The 20,379-nt window shown below is 34.1% G+C and overlaps 5 protein-coding genes across 12 annotated transcripts; 1 reads left to right on the forward strand and 4 right to left on the reverse strand.

The window, feature by feature from the left end:
* Positions 1-2,275: 2,275 nt before the first annotated feature.
* LOC101211230 (ATP-dependent 6-phosphofructokinase 2) lies at positions 2,276-4,945 on the forward strand. The gene is made up of 2 exons (XM_004134767.3): positions 2,276-3,137; positions 3,998-4,945. Exons 1-2 carry the CDS (start codon positions 2,595-2,597, stop codon positions 4,817-4,819), a joined length of 1,365 nt encoding a protein of 454 aa, XP_004134815.1. The 5' UTR covers positions 2,276-2,594; the 3' UTR covers positions 4,820-4,945.
* On the reverse strand, positions 4,913-7,519 carry LOC105435942 (E3 ubiquitin-protein ligase RGLG2-like). 2 transcript variants are annotated; one of them, XM_031888276.1, is made up of 10 exons: positions 7,132-7,519; positions 6,738-6,966; positions 6,535-6,648; positions 6,345-6,442; positions 6,161-6,240; positions 5,970-6,075; positions 5,741-5,868; positions 5,482-5,635; positions 5,266-5,322; positions 4,913-5,165 (listed from the first exon to the last, which is right to left on the reverse strand). In XM_031888276.1, the coding sequence occupies exons 1-10, from the start codon at positions 7,351-7,353 to the stop codon at positions 5,079-5,081; spliced, it is 1,275 nt and encodes a 424-aa protein (XP_031744136.1). In that variant the 5' UTR covers positions 7,354-7,519; the 3' UTR covers positions 4,913-5,078. The 2 variants fall into 2 exon arrangements, with proteins under 2 accessions (XP_031744136.1, XP_031744135.1); XM_031888275.1 differs by having other exon boundaries at positions 5,434-5,635; positions 7,132-7,515.
* Positions 7,520-8,680: 1,161 nt separating this feature from the next.
* Positions 8,681-9,970, reverse strand: LOC101214213 (uncharacterized protein At4g26485). Its single transcript, XM_011659797.2, has 3 exons — positions 9,580-9,970; positions 9,276-9,474; positions 8,681-9,180 (listed from the first exon to the last, which is right to left on the reverse strand). Exons 1-3 carry the CDS (start codon positions 9,788-9,790, stop codon positions 8,895-8,897), a joined length of 696 nt encoding a protein of 231 aa, XP_011658099.1. The 5' UTR covers positions 9,791-9,970; the 3' UTR covers positions 8,681-8,894.
* Positions 9,971-11,065: 1,095 nt separating this feature from the next.
* Positions 11,066-14,580, reverse strand: LOC101213971 (DNA-directed RNA polymerases IV and V subunit 4). Of its 5 annotated transcripts, none has more exons than XM_011659798.2 (10): positions 14,417-14,580; positions 14,092-14,223; positions 13,679-13,750; positions 13,475-13,525; positions 13,264-13,350; positions 12,886-13,003; positions 12,732-12,809; positions 12,526-12,559; positions 12,374-12,442; positions 11,066-11,522 (listed from the first exon to the last, which is right to left on the reverse strand). In XM_011659798.2, exons 2-10 carry the CDS (start codon positions 14,171-14,173, stop codon positions 11,451-11,453), a joined length of 663 nt encoding a protein of 220 aa, XP_011658100.1. In that variant the 5' UTR covers positions 14,174-14,223; positions 14,417-14,580; the 3' UTR covers positions 11,066-11,450. The 5 variants fall into 5 exon arrangements, with proteins under 5 accessions (XP_011658100.1, XP_011658103.1, XP_011658104.1 ...); XM_011659801.2 differs by having other exon boundaries at positions 13,679-13,738; positions 14,417-14,542; XM_011659802.2 differs by having other exon boundaries at positions 13,679-13,738; positions 14,092-14,242; positions 14,417-14,539.
* A 589-nt stretch (positions 14,581-15,169) lies between these two features.
* Positions 15,170-19,833, reverse strand: LOC101210981 (calcineurin B-like protein 3). Of its 3 annotated transcripts, XM_011659803.2 has the most exons (10): positions 19,635-19,833; positions 19,336-19,507; positions 18,940-19,094; positions 18,483-18,565; positions 18,264-18,323; positions 17,993-18,101; positions 17,712-17,764; positions 16,874-16,954; positions 15,742-15,854; positions 15,170-15,558 (listed from the first exon to the last, which is right to left on the reverse strand). In XM_011659803.2, the coding sequence occupies exons 3-10, from the start codon at positions 19,061-19,063 to the stop codon at positions 15,501-15,503; spliced, it is 681 nt and encodes a 226-aa protein (XP_011658105.1). In that variant the 5' UTR covers positions 19,064-19,094; positions 19,336-19,507; positions 19,635-19,833; the 3' UTR covers positions 15,170-15,500. The 3 variants fall into 3 exon arrangements, with proteins under 3 accessions (XP_011658105.1, XP_004134814.1, XP_011658106.1); XM_004134766.3 differs by lacking the exon at positions 19,336-19,507 and having other exon boundaries at positions 19,635-19,832; XM_011659804.2 differs by lacking the exons at positions 19,336-19,507; positions 19,635-19,833 and adding an exon at positions 19,532-19,626.
* Between the last annotated feature and the right edge of the window lie 546 nt (positions 19,834-20,379).

The following is a 20,379-nucleotide window of genomic DNA, read 5'->3' on the forward strand; positions in this document are numbered from 1 at the left end:
CTCGTAGTCTGTCAATCTCGAAGTTGAAGAAATTTTTAAAAGAGAATTAGAGAAGAGGTGGAGCCTATGGCGCTGTACGTTGTCGTTTTGAGTGGTTGTTTTTTAAACAAACATACATACAAAAGTTAATCTCTATTATTCGATCCAACCCACGAACCCCCTTTTGGCTTTATTCGTGGACTTATGTGCCCTCCTATATGTATATATATAAAAGCCATTTTTACGATGGAGTTTGGCTTTGGGTTTGGCATTGGGATTTGAGAGATAGGAATGAATATATATATATGCATCTGCCTGGCTCCCTGAATGCCAACTACGAAGGCTTTGCCAAAATTTGTTATTCGCATCCTTCTTAATTGGCATCATGGGAGTCATGCAGGCACCTTTAACTCCCAAAAACTTTCTTATTGCTCCTATATATATATATATACATACATCTACATATGTATACAACATCTCCATGTTTGTTACGTTCTACTTTTTCTTTTCAGGTACGTTTTCACTTCTAATTTCTCATTGTATACTTGCATATCTATCATTTATAGTTTTGAGTTTGAAGTTTTGAAGAGTGTTATGTGTTAACTATTGTAGTGAATGTGTTAGTTAATGTATTTGTTATGGGATCATAAGAGTCGTCTTTGTGTGTAGATCATTATTATAATTTATGATTTCTTTTTGTTGATGGAGATTGTTGAATTGATGAGAACTTGAATTATAATTTGTTGTTTAATTTTTCAAAGTGCTTTGGACACATGTATTCTAAAATTGCTTTCTTAGTGTAATTATTTCTCCCTTGTTGCATTGTTCGGTGTTGTAAATGGGTTAGGTACACTGTGGAATAGTTCATGCAATTGTAAATTATTCAAAAAAGTCATCACGATAATGTCGGACGATTATGGTAATTTAGTGGTCAAGTTAAATCATATGTTTTTTTTTTAAATCTATATCTATTGATATTATCATGAAGATATTTCCATTTTTTTGTTCTGAGTAATGTTTAGGTGCAACCACATCATTTGATGCTCATTTTCTCTTTTGCACACAAATAATTTTTTCTAATTGTTAAAAAAAGTATCACATGACACATTTTTATTGAAGTTCTAGCTTGCACAAAAGATGACTATGCGGATTTTTTTCATTGAAGGAAGAAAATACGAGGGATGCTTGGCCTACTTCATTGTGGCCTTTTCCAAACAATTCTACCAAGGTGATTTTTTTAGTACATATTGGAGAGGGAGAATTGGATCAATTTGGAATCTCTTAGTTTTCAATGTATATCGTTGTCAGTTAAACTAAGCATGTAGTTTATGCTAATTTTTATAATTAGAAAAAATCTATTTAAAAATTATTGAATGTTTATGAAAAACTTGATGTAGAAAGGTTTTAAGGTTTTTATTTAAAAGTGTTTATTTTGAAGGATAAATTTTTTAAAACGAATTAACAAGTGAACATAGATGTATTAACGTATATTTATATGAGCAACCAAGATGTTTGAGATTTAAATTCTCTCAAATAAAAAAATTAAACACATCGTCAAAGTCTAAATTGAAAAATGATAGGAAAAATATATTGCCATAAAATTCTTCCCTCAAACTTAGATAAAGGTTAGGTTAACATTTATTCAATTTGATGGTTTAATTTTTATAATTTTTGTATGCAATAAAATACAATATATGAATATATTTGAAGAATTATTATGAAAGTAGATAATAAAAATCAAACCTAAAGTAAGAATAAAGACTAAATTTAAACTTATTAAAGAAATACAAAATGGAATATTGAAACTAAAATTGAAAGGAAGAATTTAACTGAAAAAGAAGTCCAATTGTTTATAACAAGAAATTCTTAAAAAGACACGTGGCAAGATATGGGGAAGAGAAAAATGACGCGGACTTCTCAAAACGCCTCGATAACTTACGAAGGGGGAAGGGGTTTTTCAGATTTCGCTTGTATTGGGGCTTTCAAGTCTGTGTTCATTCATCTATTTTTCTTTCTTCAAATCAGTTACAAAATTATTACTTTTTTTTAGGAATCAAAATTAATACATTTAATAAGTTCGTTTCAAAACAAAAAAAATACATTTAATGACATATCCTCCAAAACAAAAAATGTTTTATTAAAGTAAGGATACATAAACATAGGTACATGCACCAAATATTTTTTACCCTTTTTAATATTAAGAGAGAAAGAAATTTGAGTGTAACTTTTGATTAATGAACCTTGTAAATTGAATCAAACCCACTTTCTTCAAAGTTTATATTAGCATTTGAAACCGTAATTTGTTGCTACGCTGTGGCTTGATGACATTCAAATCTCTACGAAATCTTAAATATCCATTGATTGTCATTTTCCCCTCTTATTTTCTCTACCTTTTAAAGAAGCTCAAGCTCGAGCTTGAGCTCATACTCTGTTTTTATTTGTTCTGCTCCACATAGCCTACATTAATGATTCCGAGGAATAACAATTCCCCTAAAATATATTTTATTTTGCACAAAAAGCCTTTACACAAAGCCAACAAATTCTCCCAACTTTTATTCCCATAACTACTTTACGCCATTTTACACTCCATTCTCAATTTCCCCTCTTTCTCTCCGATGGCCACCGCCAAAATATCCGACCAACACCCCACAATCACCGTCGCAGACCTCCCCCACCTGACCGACAACTTCCCCAATCTCAAAACCCGAACCAACCCACTCCAAACCAACCAATTCTTCCACCCAATCGACGGCTTCTACGCTACCTCCACCGACATCGTCCTCCGCCGGATCGCCTTCGACCTGTCCGGAGACACTTCCCCTGCTCACGTGGCGTACCGCCGGGCTGGTCCGAGGAGGAAGGTTTATTTCGAACCGGAGTCGGTTCGAGCGGCGATCGTGACATGCGGAGGGCTGTGCCCCGGGATGAATACGGTGATCAGAGAGCTGGTGGTGGGGCTGTGGGAACTTTACGGAGTGCGGCAGATATATGGGATTGTGGCGGGTTACAGAGGGTTTTATTCGACGGAGCCCGTGGAATTGAATTTGAAATTGGTTGATAATTGGCATAAGAGAGGTGGGACTGCTCTTCAAACATCACGAGGAGGGTTTGATCTGAAGAAGATAGTGGATGCCATAGAAAACCATGGTTTCAATCAGGTTTTTACTCTGTTTCTAACTGAATCTTTACGTCTCTGTCTTTTCAACTGCAAATTAAGTGTTTTGTAGCGGTGGATGACGTGTTTATATATATATAAAAGAATAATTAGGTGTATTTATACACAAGCTGAGTAATTTAGAAGAGTAGAATTGGATGGGTAAGAAGAAAAACCACGAACTCAAATATTATTCAATACGAATTATATACATGCAGTGGAGTAAGCTCCTCGATGACACAATTGAGAACCATGTTATTTTTAAATATAACCAAATAAAAATAGATAGAAATATCGAAACTAATTAGGAAAATACACTTATTCGATGCAATTTTCCTCAATATATATATATACAAAATACAACCAAATTTTAAATTCTAATAGTTTAGTTTATGTCTATAAATGTATATTTTATAAATATATTTTTTCAGTAGTTTTGGGGTGATTGGAATATTCTTTTGAATTTTGTGTAAAGTAGTTTTGTAAAATGATTAAAAATAACAAATTTGACAAAATATTTATCAACTAACACAATTTTATATTCTATCTCTACCAAACATTTAATAGTCATTAATAATTAATAAGAATCTAAGAATTTTGGTGTAAATTATAAATATTTTAACTTATTTTGTTATTTTTAAAAACATTATAATATTTTTCAGATTTATCAATTAATTTTCTGTTTAGTTTATTTTAGAATATAGTTTTTTCGGTGTATTTGTTAAATAATTTATTTTTCATACGAATTCTGTTATGCCTTCCAACTCCAACCGTAAAACTTGGATCTTTCCATGTTCAAGCAGTTTCAACTTTCAATTACGAATTATGATTGTTTGAATGGCAATTCCTTGCAAAATGAGGTAGGTTTACATAACCGGAGGGGATGGCACAATGCGTGGCGCCGTCAAGATATTCGAGGAAGTACGTCGTCGGAATCTTCAAGTCGCGGTCACCGGAATTCCTAAAACTGTCGACAATGACATTGGAATTATTGACCGATCATTCGGATTCCAAACGGCCGTCGAAATGGCACAACAAGCAATCAACGCTGCTCATGTGGAGGCCGAGAGCGCCGTGAATGGGATAGGGCTAGTGAAATTGATGGGCAGAAGCACCGGCCATATTGCACTCCATGCCACATTAAGCAGCCGAGACGTCGATTGCTGTTTGATACCTGAAATGGCCTTCTATTTGGAAGGCAACGGAGGTTTGTTTCCGTTTCTTGAACGAAGGTTGAAGGAGAACGGGCATGCGGTTCTGGTGGTTGCTGAGGGAGCAGGACAAGGTATGATACCTAGAACGGAAGCGCAAAAGGAAGAGAGAGACGAATCTGGAAATCCGGTGTTCTTGGATGTAGGCGGATGGTTGAAGACGGAGCTCAAGAATTGGTGGGCGACAACGCATCCCGGTGAGTTATTTACTGTGAAATACATAGATCCTACTTATATGATTCGTGCCGTGCCTGCAAATGCTACAGATAATTCCTATTGTACACTGCTCGCTCATTCAGCCATTCATGGAGTAATGGCTGGTTATACTGGATTTGTCTCTGGCCCTATTAATGGAAACTATTCATATATTCCATTGAAAGAGGTGGCAGAAGCAAAGAATGAAGTTAATACTAGAGATCATAAATGGGCATGGGTTAGATCTGTCACTAATCAGCCCGATTTTGTTAAAAGTTAACTACTCGATCTGAAAAACATCAGTCCATAAGGGGGTCTTAGTGGAAATGAAATTTTAGGATTATGTGTTTGTAACTCTTAAGATACCCTTAACTTTTGAAATCAAAGTTCTTGTTTGTCGGCTCAACTTTTTATTTCAGGAAATGATTTCTGGTTGGTACACACAAATCAAAATGATCAAACACACCTCACGCTTTGATTACTTTAGCAATTGATCTAAAGCACACTGCACACAATCTCTACTACTATTACTTCAACAGTTAGAAGTTTCGCAGCTTTATGCTTTTTGTTATCTGGGTTTGACATGTTGGGCAGAAGAGGAGATCTTTACCACAATCCGAGCATGTCTGCGACAAACGTGCTTGTTAATATTAAATATTAAACAAGAAAAAAGAAAAAGGATTGGAGATATTCCCAATTAAACTGCTAAATTGTGTTACGAATTACCTGATGTCCACATCCAAATGCAAGTTCTTTCTCATTCGTGTAGCATTTTGGACAAATCTGCAAATCACAATGTGGTTATTAAGAAATCGATTATTTTCTGAATGTCAACGTAGGTTTTTCAGCCAACATGTGTTTTTGTGTTGTTAAAGCTTTCAACTGTAGCATTACCCTATAAAATGACATTGACGACGACCAAGTAGATGACCGGGAAAGTACCGAATGAGCTGGAGAAGTGGAACCAGAGAAAGATGATGTTATGTCACTGTCTGTGCGCCTATAGATTGGAGTATAGTGGTAGCGTGGAATATTGGTGATTGGAGGAGGCCGTGGCAGTGGGAAGGGCAAATGCTCTTGCGTTTCTCTTTTTTGGCTGCAAGTAAAATTTGTGGAAAGTTTAGTTAAACCATAGGTACTATGATTTACCATTTATATTACGGATAAGGCGGACATTTGAAGCATTCAGCGGGTAATTTACCCCAGAAGTTGGAGCCTCGTTGTTTCCTTGTATTGAGGTGGTATCTCCATCAGACATTGCAGTGCAAACTCAGTCTCCTTTTTACACGGGGAAGTACCCTTCGACATGATCTCAGTAAAATTCACGAACTGCCCCAGACAATAAACCTCGGAATGAAAACAAAAATTGAAAAAATAGAACCAAAAAATGGTATTTTGAGTCTAGTACTGCAAGTTCTCTCTCTTTTCACCTGAAAATTGTCGAACTGCCGCCCTGGGACTTTATCATCGCATTCACTCATTTGATCCCATGGGCCATCACCAACTCCAACTAAGATTATAGACAGGGGATATTTGCTGCATAAAAAGAACATCAAACTGAAGCTATAGAAGGGAATGGGATTGTAGCAAACATGTGGTCATTTTGTATAGTTCAACCAACCTTGCTTCCACAATTGCATCTATCGTGGCTTGTTCTTGAGGACTAAGGTGACCTTTACGAGTGTCTACGCTCCTTGTTACCTAGCATAGAGAGACCATGAAAATATGAATGAATCAGATTTAGAGGAACTACAAGAAGTCGAAGTATAAACGATCAATTTCAATTAATATGTGTAGCTATTAACTTGGCCATCAGCAATGATCAGAAGAATATGATACTGGCCACCGCTGTCATTGACTATTCTGATCGCGTTTCTTATGATTGGAGCGAACGATGTTGGGCCTGACATAGTAATAAATAGTATACAAGCAAGCAGAAGTTATAGTGAATGCAAATGAAGAAGTGAATTGAGATTCTGTTAAGGGAAAATTTACCTGCCAATCTAACGTGAGGTACTATTTCACGGTAGCAAAAGAGCACTTCCTCAAAGCCATGGCATGGCCTATCTCCCGAATGAAAGCTAAAAACTTCCCTATCTCCAGTAGCAACTGCATAAGTTAATGGAACTTTAAGATAAGAGTGTTTATATATGTGTGTGTGTTTGATGAAATTCTACAGTTTGATCACAAAATCACACCATCTCCAAAGCCGTAGCACGGAATGATGTTATCGTCGTCAAACTTTTCGAGTGTTCTTCCAATGATAGAAATTGCTTGTTCATAGGGATTGAGAAAAGCTCCAGCAAGGTCATGGAGATTCCTCCCCATGAAAGATTTGGTCCCAGTCCACTCATTGCTTATTGTGAAGTCGATTCCAATGATCAGGTTGGAGGATTCCAAACCTGCCTTTACAAGGGCTTCAGTCACCTGTAAGTGCAGAACTCATGAATCCAATTGATAGATGCTCAAGGCGCCACAGTTTTTACGCCAAGATGTTTTGTTTAGTTTTCGGTATTATGGTTTGGTAAAGATCATGAAAACAAGGTGAACCAAAACATTTCAATGGAACTAATAAGAGAAGATGAATGGTACCTGTTCAAGGGATTCAAAATCATCACCATTTATTTTATGACTTGGGTTTTGAAAAGAAGGCCCAGAACTCATGTTCGGGGGAAGGGTACGACTCGTGCTCGGGGGAAGGGTATGACTCGTGCTCGGGGGAAGGGTACGACCACACGAACATTTTGATGGCTGCTTCGGAGTAGTATCATAGATGTGAATATTGCATATTTGCCTAGAAGGCTGACCTCCCATAATTCTGTTTCGATGTTTGATAAAAACAAACTCTCAAAGTAAGTGCAGAAAAAGCAGAGAAGAAAGCAAATAGAGAAAGAAGATTATTGAGATGAAATTTAGAAACAAGAAAGAGTATGAATTAGCATTTGGGAGAGATTAAAATGAAACTAGAAGAGTTGATGATTCTCCTTTTTGAATGTCAACATATTTGAAAGGACAAATTTACAAGTAATGACGTGTGTTCGAGAAATAATCAAAGTCAAATAAATTAACAAATTAAGAAGCTCAAATCAGGAAGCTTCAAAGAACAATAATTTAAATTCTCTTTGTGAATTATATAATGAAAGTCAAGTGCTTGTGTCTGTGTCTATATATGTATATATATATATATATATATTTAAAGGAAAGGCCAATTGATCTTTGTGAGAAAATAATCTTGGAGGATTTGGATTACATAAAATTAACTTTTGTTGAATGCTTCAATAGGTTTTTCAGTTGAGATGTTTGGAGAGAAGAATTCTGGAGTTATTTTTTTTCTTTTTAAAAAATGTAAAATGATTGTTGTCCAATGGAATTGATAATGATGTTTCAGTTGTTTTCTAATTTTATAGTCTATAGTCTTCGATAAATAATTCAGATGTGAATAAATTATTTCCCTTTGTCGATGTCTTTACAATGTCTCAGTAATGTTGAATATCTCCCGTAGGAGTTGAATATACCCTCAATCGTTGGTCACAAAATTGTCTAAAATTCTTAGGTTTGATATATGTATAAATATATAGTTGTTTACAATAGCTAGATAAATCTAATATTATCACTAATAACAAGACTTATTTTCTCGAGAGAATAGAATTTGACGTTTCCAAGTAGAAGTTCATTTCTCAAAGATAAAAACAGAATTGTGGTCTTCCCAAAGTGTTATAAGATTATTTGCTTGAGGCCTGGATAACGATTGGAAGTGTTTAAATGCAATTTTTAAAGTGGGTTTTAAGACTTCAAAAGCAACACTCTTTAATCGATTTGTATTTAATTGGCATGACAAAAAAGTTGTGATATTCATATATTTACATGGACTATTGGTTTCATGTCATTGTCGTAGAATTCACTATCATTCTCAACCGATGTGTCATGTATTTGAAGCGATCAATGACTTGTCTTTTAAGAAACATTTCATAATCTTTCTCAACTTTCTTTACTATCGTGGCATCATTTCATTTACCCAATTAGCTATCAACTATATTTAAAGACTAAATAGAAATCAAATCCAAATTATGATAGATTTCTTTTGACTACGGACAAGAGTGTCCATTGCTTAAAAACCATAGGTCAGTAACTTAACAAGAACTTGGAATGTGAAATGGATGTTCATATGCTTCAATTTTGAAAAACTAATCACGAAATGGTATCAAAGAGATTATCAAATTCACAGATAATTGATTTCATTGGATGGGAATGATAGTTAAATTTCATGACAACACAGGAGCTACGGGAAAAGAAGCTTTCTTCCATTTCATCTTGAATGACAGTGTGGTTGATCGATCGCCATGCCCATGCCCATCTCAGCCGGATTGATTAAGCTTAAACTTGTAAGTACTGCAATCCCCAAGCCAAAATGGGGCATTGGAGTGACCTCCATCGGCTCTCTTGTTTTCATATCCCGGATAATCCTTCTTGTTAAACGGCACCGTTTCCTCCAGCTTCAACCCCACTTTCATGGCTTCCTCCACCAGCTCCCATTTGTTGTACGGTTCCCCTTCCTTGTGCGATACATGAATCTCCCCATCTAATTTCTTCAATAAAACCCTAGCGTTCCTCAGAAACCCTTCCACCAATTCCTTGTTCAATCTGCAGTTCCATTCATTCCATAAGAAATTCCGATGCACTGATTGAGAAAGAAGAAGAGAAGAAGAGAAGAAGAGAAGAAGAAGAAGATCGGTTACTGAATTTGGCAGAAACTGTCCTCGCGGTACAGGAACCCGACGTGAGGGAAATTGTAGACGATGCGATCGAATCTCTGTGTTCTAAGGAAGAAATGTGTGCTCATATTTCGCACGTCGATTCCGTAGAATATCAAACATCCTCTTTCTTCTAGTTCCCTCACGTTCCTAATTCCGTCGCTGTATTTCTTTTCTAGGTCATCTGGAATAGAGAAACAAAACAAAACCAAACCAAACCAATTCGTCAACAACGCAACAAGATGAAAAAGGCATAAACAAAAGCAATCAATTGCGATTATGATCGTACCCTGAGAATCGAGGCAAGTAGCTACAATGTTGCAAGCGCATCCGAAGTGTTTGGCCAAACACAGTGCAAACGAAAAATCCCCTTCTCCAACGAGTAATATTCGGTGTCTGGACGAGTAGTGTTTCCTCCATATTTCTTCTTCTTCTTCGTCTTCATCTTCGTCTTCATCGGACGATTCTGTTCTTCTCTCGTTTTCGGGCAGTAATTCCATCGGCGATCGGTCTGGTAAAACTAGAATTTGAATCGACGTTTTGAAATCGAGAATTGGGATTGCGGATTAAATTAAGAACTTGATTGAAATCAATGGATTTTTGGAAGATGATGAAGTCAATGAGAGTCAAGCTTTTGTATGAAATGACAATTCACGAGGATGCTTTCTAATCAGTACTATCTCTACTCATTATTCACCGTTGAATCCCCTTTTTTACTTTTCGAAATATTTGTAATTCATCTTTAAACATTAATTAATTAATTAATATTATGTACTGATGTTTCTAAAAATAAAAATTTAAAAAAATCTTTATTATTACATATTCTTTACAATTTTATCATTCAAAACAAATATAATTTCTCAACTACTTTAGATTTCAAAATGCTTCAACCTTGTTTTTCAACTTTTTAAAAATGTTAATCACTGGAATTGTTATCAATAGCCAGAAAAAAAATTGAAAAATTGAGAGTTTGATGAATTTTGTTGTAATTTATTAAATTAAAATCATCAAGCAATAAAATCTAGTGGCCAAGAGGGTAATTTTCTTCTTCTTATTATTATTATATTTTTTAGAAAAATTTGAAGTTCCGTACAAAAGATTGTGGAAGAATAAAAATGGTGTGTAGCTTAATTAACATATAGTTCTTAATGTCACGGTTTGAAATAATAAAACATAGAAATTGCAACATTTTAAGATCATTCAAAATTTACTTTTTCCTTTCATTTTTTTTAATCCTGCCTTCATTTTTCTAAAGTTAAATAATTAATTTACAAGAATCTTGGGTAAATGTTTATTTATCTCAAAACTTCCAAAAAATTTAAATTGGAAATTTAAACTTTTTTTTCTTTAAAGTTAGTTCTAAGGTGCATTTTAAATTATAGTAAAATTTCTTATCCAAACACCCAAACACCAAAACACCAAATTTTTGCTATATTTTGTAATTATTTTTTTTTAATATTTGAATAGATATTAAGGGTGTGAAAAAACATAATAGAATGGACTTTTCCAAGAAAAATAAATAAAAGTTTAAGTTGCCTTTTATTTATTTCTAATTTTAGGAAATTGGAAAAAAAAAATCAAACATGTTTAGTAAACTTTTCGGTTTCCATTTTTTTTTTTTCAAATAAAAGTGAAATACGTTTAGATTTACGTCTTTTTCTAGTAGTAGAATTTCAAATCATTTCTAAAAATATATATATAATTTACTATCTAGCAATAAACAAACTACCGAGAATTTTATATTTATAAGAAAGTGTAGTGCTTAAATCTGGCTGTAATCTAAACATTACCTTCTATCTTCATTTTTGAATTTTGAAGATTTCCTCTCCAAGAACTGTGACCCTATTCCCCTCCATGAATTTTCAGGCCAATAGGGTTGATTCAACTGGGAAATGCATTCTCCGTAAAGTTAAACCCATATTTTTACACTATATCAACGGTGCCAGTAGCAAATACAGATCTTTTCAAGAACAAAATATTCCAATGGGCTAATACTTACTTCCCCCCAAAGTTATATCTATTGAATGCCATTGAAAAGATAAGGTCCTAATTTTCAAATGCCATAAAACAATCTTCACAGGAAGGGGAGAGGGCAACCGGACCTGAGCAACAGCAACAGCAACAGCAACAGCAACAGCAACAGCAAGCAACTCGATGACTTCAGGATGATTTTACTTTGGCTAGCTCACTCAAGACATTGTTGATAGGTTCACTTAGCTTGCTTCTTTTCCTCTGCTTTGTATATAACCATGTTGGAATCAAATAAATGAATAAACAATAATCATAGCAACAAAGTTCCAATGATGCATAACCAATACATAACCCATCTATGTAGGCTACACATATTTAAATGTGTTTTTAAGGTCCTTACGAGCACTTGGAAACATTTGAAGAATGGTTTCAGTTTAAAAGGATTACCTCCGAACAAGGAAGATCCAAAAAAGAACACCTTAGAGGAGCAAATTCCTCTCAATCTAACTTTCTATAAATAGAATATTGAATCCTAAAGTTTTTGGGAGGGTAAACAAGAGAAGCTACAAAATCTTAAACATTTTGAATATACTTTTAGAATTACAACATATTCTGAGGGAGGCAATACCAAATTGACTGAAAAAGGTTACGACACATTTATAACTATTTTACCATTGCTCTATTAAAGTCTTCAATTTTTGTTTTACCCTTGCATTTTCAGTTCTTTTATTATATATTTTCACTTTTTCTTTTTTTTTTTTTGGTGATAGGAAACGAAATATTTTCATATTGTATTGAAATTCATCACACGTGCATATTTTTTACCCATTAGTAAATCACTAAATTATTCTTGTCAAGTAATTGTAAGCTAGGACGACCTAATTGATCTAAGGAAAATACAAGAGGACCAAATAGCAGAATAAGTACAGAAACTAAATCAATTTTTAAGTTCAACTAATAGAGGTGACAATTTAACCCACCAACCTTTCGATTGAGGGTACAATGCGTTAGCCTCTTTAGCAATGCTCAAATAGGCAGGAAAAGAATATGTGTTTTAAGTATATTCATATGGCATGGTGATATTACAGAAAATATGGAAACATAAACCGTACCTTCAAGGATGGAAGAAGAGCAAAAACTTCATCAGTAGTGTCTGGGCAGACATTAGCAATCACACATATCTGAATCAATTTTAATCCAGAGTCAGTTTATCATTCGAAGAATTAATTTTGAGAAAGGCAAAAAAGAAGATAGATATAACTACCTCACTATCCGTTACGCCATATTTCTTGAGGGTTCTAGAATTTTCAGTTAAGCACTCAAATGAACAGACAAATGAAAACAAGCACCATACAGCACACCAGGAGTGCTGGGTTGGTGCAAAAGCATACTTCCAAGGTAGTATATAAATTGATTCCATCCATAAGAAGAAATAAAAAAGAAATGGCCTATTCATCAGATCAAGGATACTCAAGAACCGGTCTAACTGACTCGGCATTTACATAGTGGTTGGCTCTTTTAGCATATTGCAATCCCCTATCAAATGACCTAAGATAAAAGCAAATCAAGTTGGTAAGCATGTGAAATTATTCTTCCAAATAAATGATCGATAATATTCACTTACGTGGGAATTTTTATGGTTGGATCAGCGGATAGAAAAACCATCTGATCTTGGATTCCCTGTAAAAGTTGTGCAGCCTCACAGTCCATAAGGCATTGGCATTTAACATTCTTGGGCAGTTCTGCACACCAATTTAAAACCAAAATGAAAAAAAAAAAAAGGCAATAATATAAACAGGAGACATACTTCTCTTTATCCCATCAATAAAAGAATAAAAGTAAAATAAAAAATATGGCCTCAGAACAGAAAAGAGAAAACAGTCAGTTGCCAAACAGAGTAAGGCAAAACCGACCTTCCATGATATGAATAACAGAAAAAGCGTATACATTCATGACCATGTGATACTGAATAAAACCATATTCAAAGTCAAGGCATACCCACCTTGCTCAATCTTTAACTCTAGTGCTTGGGGTTCCTTCGCAATAGAAGCCTTCGTGTTTGCACCTTTTCCTCCTTTACCCAAGTCACCTACAAGCCACAATTGGAAAGGAGAGAATTTGTATTAACAGAAAAATAACAAATAAGAGGCTGATGAAGTCAGTAGAAAGATAAGAGTAAAATAGGAAATAAAACAAACATTTAAAACCAGTACCATTTTTGCCACTGTATTTCATCGAAAAAGTATTTGTCGCATCAACTGATCCTGTATGTACAAATTACGTCCGAATTAAGTAGTTTTATATGGTAAACACATTCTTCTGACATATAACTTATTCAACATTGGCACATCAAGTGAATTGTATTTTGAACAACACAAAAAGTATCATTCTTAGAAGGATTAAAAAAGACTATTGACCTTGAGCATCGAACTGGACTTTCCTTCCCTTCTTTAGCTTTGACAAACTATCATCCTTTCCTTTTAGAGAAGCTATGCAATAAGTCAGGAAGCATTTGATAGAAACATAACATATTATATATAATGATGTATTCCTGTCCCATGATCCATTTGGCAAACTACAAGCATAATCACATGGAAAGCTGGAAACAACAAGGATTCACTAATTTTCAGTTCTGTACAAACATTTATATTAGTAGCTTTAAAATCCAAGAGATTCTCAAAACAAAATTTTTCGTTGAAGATTGATAAGTAATTTGGACAAGAGTGAATTCAGTTGAATCAAATGGGGGCAACAGAACAGATGCATGAAGTTGAAAACAATACACAACCTCCCATTCCAGGTAGAGTGAAAAGATATTAACGATACGAACCATCCTTGAGAGCGGAAGACTTGAGGGAAGACTTAGCAGGTCTTTTTTGCACTGAAAAACCCTTTTCGCCTTTCTCCGACATTACCGAAAATCTGTTCCTCTGATTTAGTTCGATTAAGCTCCAAGAAAAACCTACTTCAGAAAATCGAAACTAAGGCATTGATGAGATGTTTATGTTAGTTTACAAATTGGAAACTGAAATGGAACACTAAAATTCCATGAAACAAAAAGAGAAAAACGGGGAAAAGAATCGTCAGAGAAGAGAAGAGTAAAATAAGAAGGAAGATGAGAAGAATGCAATGGCGGAGTTGAAGAAGAAAAGGACCTGTTGGGTTGATCGGAAAATGGGAGAATCTTCACTTTCGTCTTGCGCAACCGACTGACGACAAGCCTTCGTTTCAATTCACTTATTCAACTAAAGACCCCAATTAAATTGACGGTAAATTGTCATTAGAAAATAAATTTGCAAAAAATTATTGGGGTTTTCAAAAAAAGAAATTACAAATTTTTTTTAGTTTCTGAAGATTAACCCTAAATCTCATCTTACTCTTAAATTTATTACTTCTACCAATATTTTTAAAAACAATTATGAATCCAACTCTGTGATGAAAATAATAAAAATAATTAGAACGAAATAGACTTAATTTGTAAAAATAAAAAGTCAAATAGAAAATTATTATGAATAGCACAAAAATTGGTGATTTTTTCAATATTTTAAAAATAGTTTTAATATTTTACTCTTTTTTTAAAATAACCCTAATTATAAACTAAATTATACCATTTCTAAATAAGTTAATAGTTACTTGAATTAAATTTTATTAAGTTCCCTCAATTTTCTTTATAAACTAAACCTGTATTTAACCAAAGCTGGAGGATTAAAATTAACAGACTCTTAATCTGTGGTTTGTTTGAATCCTCACATAATCTGTCACAGATGGTTGAACTAAAAAATAAGTTCGGTATAGTCTTCCCGCAATATGCCAATGCGATTCCAAAACAATTGTGAATTGTTGGAGAGGTAGTGATTCAAATTAATTGATAATAATGTTAATTATTGGTTGAATGGCCATAAAGATAATGAGTTTCAAGTTGTACGATCACATTTAGAAATTGAACTGATGGGTTTAAAGAACCAAATAAAAAATCATAAGAACCAACAAAACGTTAAGGATACAAAAGTACACAGATCAAAACCATAAAGCTAACTACAATTTATACTTGGAATTTCGCTTAACTGAGCTCGGATGCAGGTGAAATGCAAGAAGAACAGAACATTTCCAATTTCATTCAACAAAAAGAAGAAAGAAAGAAAGAAAGGAACAGCTGCAATCATATCAATCAAATTCAAAACAAAACTTGCTAGTCAGTGGTTGACATGTACCACCAAAACTCCCCCAACGAGAGACATCTCACGTATCATCTACTTGCGAGTGAAACACAAAACTTGGGAACGTGGTCGTGATATCCCTGCCAGTGCCAACACAAAAGCAGTAGAGTGAGGAGCAAGCCTGGTTTGTCTTTGGGAAAGAGTGTTTTATAAGCACTTCTAAAATAAAATTGATTTAACTATTTCCAATTTTAAACACAATCTAATAAACTAGGAGTAAAGACTTGGTTAATAAGGGAGGTCAGAAGATGCAGCTCACTCACTTGAGATATTGGAGAGTCATATTCTTCAAAAGTGATGGATGCCTTAAAACAAGGTTTCGCCACTCTTCCTTGTCAATCTTCCCATCGTGTTTTGTGTCAGCTTCTTCAAATGTCTGCATAATTAGGAGACGTCCAGGTATAATTTGAAGAACAAAAATACATCTGTAGCCATCTAAGATATAGCTTAATTTGAATAGACAGCAAAAAAGATTGCACCCGATAGACATTCACAAAGAAAGGATGAATAGAACTAAAACGGCCAAGAAATTCCAAATGTATAAATTCTAGTGAAATGCTTTGCACCCTTTTCGATGATCCTCTAGTCCATATGAAAGAAGTTTCCCTCCAGAAAACAGAACGCAGAGAGCATCTGCTAGACTTCTAGGGTTCAGCTTCGTAGGATTTCTCGTGTCTGTAATGACTCTTGAGTCTAAATCATTATGTAAGCTCAAATGTTTTCTGTCACTCAAGATTGGCACTTGCATATAGTAACCAATAGAGACATGTTCATGTATCAGAAATATCAGAAATAAGTGTAGACACCTCAATCGACTGTAACTCAGCACAAATCCTCTGGTCGAACGCGGAAAAGGTATTATTATCAGAAATCTGGTTTAAATGGAATCGAAGTGTCTTTCACAACAAGTCTTGCAATTGACAGTTTGTTTCTATTCATGCGGCATCCTTCCTCATCTTGGTGTTCACTCTCTAAGCTTTACGCCATTGCTGACTACTCCATTCAGGATATGTCCCTTAACTGGAATGTATTTATCTCTATAGCTTAACTATGCTTGTTTCTTTTAAGTTAAAAGCCTAACCTCAAATCGTTCGTAATAGTGAGGCCCTTAAAGTTGTACCCAAGTGTATCTCATGGTTGACACATTGTACCCTTATCATTAGATTATGTCAATAAATTTTGTTTCCTTCTAAAAAAACAACTGTAATCAGTCAGCAGGTCCAGAATCGAAGTGAAAAATGAAACAAAAAAGAATCCACATGGCTGTCGGCAAATTAAAAGTTAAAATGCTAATAGTCACAAAATATTGAAGGATAAGTAATGCCCACTATATCGTTCCATATTGGTTAACCACAAAAAGACTGTAACATAAAGTAATTAAATGATGAAGCGAACCTTGTCGATAATACTTTCTATAACATCATCTGACAGATTCATGCCAGATTCAGCAAGTGTAGCCACGACCATCTGCTTTACCTACACAACATTTTATTTTATAAAAATTACAATTGTTGAACATTTCAAGAAAGGTACCCAGACTGCAAGTAGCAATAATATAGAAGATGAAAAGGAGGGAAAAAAATATTTAGCCCAATCTCATATTGAAAAGCCATAGCTTTCAATGGCATGATCTCCATGTTTATAAACATCAAATATAACACTAAAGCATCAAGCAATTTGACCTTTCAATTTTAACTCCAAAAATAAAATTAAAGGTTTCCAACACTGTAATCTAATGGCAAAGAAGCTGTGTTGCCTCTCATGATAAAAGTGTTCTTCTAGAAAAAGAAACTCAACAGCCGAACTTCAGAAAGTATCAACGTCATTGAAGGTTGAAGTCAGCCTTTGGGATAATGGAAAGATGGGCAAGAATTTAGGTGACAATATAGAGTTCAGATTCATGGGAAGATCCCATATCCAACAATTTCTGATCACAAAGTAGTAAAGAAGAAAAATATATTGGCTCATTTCTCAGATGTACAAGGAAGAACTAAAATTTAGATTACGTCAAAATATTCTGTACATCCTCCTCTAAAAGGTCCTTGGAAGTAGATAATAAAATGCATTCTCGACAGTCATTGCATATCAATTGGTATCATCCATGTAAAATGTTCAGAAGCAATCATCAATTAAAAAGGGTAACCTGCTATAATAACCAGTTTGAAAGTGGTATGGTAACTGGTGTCAGCATTTAGGCAATGTAATTGTTCAAACAGAGAGTTGGATACGTTACCTCCTGCCTCTCAATGAATCCTTGCTGTTTAAGGTCGTATAATTGGAATGAAACTGCAAATTATTACAAACATTATCACACAATAACATAAGCAGAGTGATAAGAAAAACTGAAGATATTAACTCCGACAACCACAAAACACCAATTAGTTGTTTTCCTTTACCAATGGAATGTACAAAAACAAAGGGATGCAATCATGTAAAATATATATATATATATTAGAGTGACATTTTCCTTGGTGGAACGGAGGTACATGTGAAAATTAATATTAAGAAACTTACACTCAATTTTATCATCAATAGGGGCATTCGGGTGAAAGACAGAAAGAGCACGTGCAAATTCTTCAAAATCAAGTATCCCATTATGCTTTGTGTCAAACAGATCAAAAACCTATAATGTTGCATAAAAGAAGTCGTGAGTTGTAAAATCCAAAAAATCAGCCAGCAAAGGGTGCAATGATTTGTACCAAAACAGAGCCTATTTGATACTGGTAACAATGTGCTAAAATAATGTACTGTGGATACGGAAACAGAACCAAGATTTTAAGGTTACCCTATCTGCAAATAAACTCTCTTTTTTGTTTGTTTTGAACAGTGCTAGTTGAAATTCATCCTGCAGTCAAATACAAGGAAAGAGTCAAAACAAAGCAAGAGTAAGTGTAGCTAAAACATAAACAAGTTATCATATTGCAACGTGATTGAAATCACTATATTCAAGGGGAAAGTGATTAAAATAATGAAAAATAACAGCGACTTCTCTAACTGCTGTTACCTTATTGATCAGCCCATCGTCAATCACTGCACTACTAATCTTCTTAAATAGTTCATACAATGCTTCTATCTCACTTACGCTGACTGCAATAAAGAAAGTAAACAACATATGACTGTCAAATTTTAGAAGCAAATAAATGAGTGAAAGTCTTATCAACACAAATGAAACCAGTCTGTAACAAAAAAAAAAAAAACAAAAAAAAAAAAGGAGGAAGAAACGGAAACAAAAAAAAAGAAAGTGCTAATTAATTAGTACAATTGCAAGGTGGTGATCAAACCTCCAACCTCTAGTGTGAAACGTCAAGTCATTTACTATTGAGCTAAGCTCAACTTTGGCCAAGAAAAGTATTAATTACTAAACATATGAAAAACAAGATATTAAATGGAATCAGATATCCACACCAAGATATCAGAAGGATGATAGTGTCTGTGTCAGACTGAAAATTGTAGAAACATACATACTGTCTCCCTTGCAAGAGCTTCAGGATCTTGAAGGCCCCTAGGTTGCCTAGACGTATCTGCATCACAACAGTTCGCTATAGAAGCACAAAAATGCTTTATTCCCTCTAGGCATTGAACCATGATCTTTCGCAGATGTCAAAACACTCCATACCTGCGCCAAGAATCGCCAAGAAAAACGTCTAAACAATTTTGTTGAAACAAGCTCGCGTGTTAATCATAACAATCAATCACAAGTACCGCATAAGTGATAAACCCAAGAAGCATAATTTCATCAAACAGAAATGATTTACTATTGGAAAATTTTAAAAATAATAACAACAAAGATTCAGATTGCTATGGGGGGGGGGGGGGGGGGGGGGGGGGGGGGGGGTGGAAAGATAAGACCAAATTACAATTTCGTTCAAATATCGTCTAAATGAAATGACAATGACGATAGGAAACAATTCCGATGAAAGATAAAGTCCCAGATGGCAGTTTCTCAATCAGAAGAAACACAATCGGTGGAGCAATAACAAGTTACAGAAAATCATGGGTTTCGAACAAAACTAGGGCTTGTAAACAAATCTGAAAACAAAACAAGAGATTTACATCAATAACGCAGGAAATGAAACGAGAAAACACCATCAAAAAAGGCTGAAAAATAAAAGATGAATATAGAGAAATAGAGAGCAGGGATCATCTTGTTTTTTACCTTTAAAAAATCCGGAGAGAGAAACCGTTGCAGGTTGAAGGCGAATTTGAGTCGAGATTCTGATTCATGGCTAACTAATCCTCGTTTTCCTAAAAAACTAATTTCGAAATTAAGAAATTGAGGTTTTTGATTGTTGTTTTGTTACTGAGAGGAACAAGAACGGCTTGTGCGTTAATACGGAGAAATTTCTAATTTCTCTTTTCCTCAATTTTTCACTCATATATAAATTTTCTTTTAAAATATATTATGGAAATTGGAAAAGAAAAGGTTTTTGAATTTTGATAAAAATGTGTGTTTTTTTTAATTTAAATGATAATAATAACAACAGTGTTTTGTTGTTTTCTTTTTTATTTATTTTTGTGAAATAATTATTTGTACACTTTTACCTACCATTACGAAGAAAATGTCTTGTGCAATATGTTTAATTAACCTAAATAAAACTGGAAAGTATATAATATTGAAATTTGTATTTAAGTGTGAGAATCATGCATTTTCTTCTAAACGACTATTACCATGTATAAAATATTTTGGTTGTTTCAAAAGTGACAATGTTTATTATTGTTAGAACATACAATTTTTAGATTGTTAAATCGAAATTGAAATACAAAAACCTAAAAATATGAGTATTCATATTTTTGCTTGATTTTTGTATTTTCTTAACATTTATAAAAGTTTAGGATTAATATTTCAACTTATGAAAATATATACCATTTTTAACGAATGATACATTTTCGTGTGGGAATCC

Source organism: Cucumis sativus, chromosome 6 (assembly GCF_000004075.3).
Source record: "Cucumis sativus cultivar 9930 chromosome 6, Cucumber_9930_V3, whole genome shotgun sequence".
Taxonomy (NCBI): domain Eukaryota; kingdom Viridiplantae; phylum Streptophyta; class Magnoliopsida; order Cucurbitales; family Cucurbitaceae; genus Cucumis; species Cucumis sativus.

Excerpts from the sequence above, each read along its gene's own strand:
- LOC101211230 (XM_004134767.3), top strand. The coding sequence starts at position 2,595 with ATGGCCACCGCCAAAATATCCGACCAACACCCCACAATCACCGTCGCA. Across the intron at positions 3,138-3,997 it reads AAAACCATGGTTTCAATCAG|GTTTACATAACCGGAGGGGA; the intron begins GTTTTTACTCTG and ends AAAATGAGGTAG.
- LOC105435942 (XM_031888275.1), bottom strand. The coding sequence starts at position 7,353 with ATGGGAGGTCAGCCTTCTAGGCAAATATGCAATATTCACATCTATGAT. Across the intron at positions 6,967-7,131 it reads ATTTTGAATCCCTTGAACAG|GTGACTGAAGCCCTTGTAAA; the intron begins GTACCATTCATC and ends CTGCACTTACAG. Across the intron at positions 5,323-5,433 it reads CGTCAATGTCATTTTATAGG|ATTTGTCCAAAATGCTACAC; the intron begins GTAATGCTACAG and ends TGTGATTTGCAG.
- LOC101214213 (XM_011659797.2), bottom strand. The coding sequence starts at position 9,790 with ATGGAATTACTGCCCGAAAACGAGAGAAGAACAGAATCGTCCGATGAA. Across the intron at positions 9,475-9,579 it reads TACTTGCCTCGATTCTCAGG|ATGACCTAGAAAAGAAATAC; the intron begins GTACGATCATAA and ends TCTCTATTCCAG. Across the intron at positions 9,181-9,275 it reads GACAGTTTCTGCCAAATTCA|ATTGAACAAGGAATTGGTGG; the intron begins GTAACCGATCTT and ends ATGGAACTGCAG.
- LOC101213971 (XM_011659798.2), bottom strand. The coding sequence starts at position 14,173 with ATGTCGGAGAAAGGCGAAAAGGGTTTTTCAGTGCAAAAAAGACCTGCT. Across the intron at positions 13,751-14,091 it reads GTCTTCCGCTCTCAAGGATG|CTTCTCTAAAAGGAAAGGAT; the intron begins GTTCGTATCGTT and ends CTTATTGCATAG. Across the intron at positions 12,443-12,525 it reads ATGGCGTAACGGATAGTGAG|ATATGTGTGATTGCTAATGT; the intron begins GTAGTTATATCT and ends AAATTGATTCAG.
- LOC101210981 (XM_011659803.2), bottom strand. The coding sequence starts at position 19,063 with ATGGTTCAATGCCTAGAGGGAATAAAGCATTTTTGTGCTTCTATAGCG. Across the intron at positions 18,566-18,939 it reads TCTTGCAAGGGAGACAGTAT|TCAGCGTAAGTGAGATAGAA; the intron begins GTATGTTTCTAC and ends TCTTTATTGCAG. Across the intron at positions 18,324-18,482 it reads ACGATGGGCTGATCAATAAG|GATGAATTTCAACTAGCACT; the intron begins GTAACAGCAGTT and ends ATTTGACTGCAG.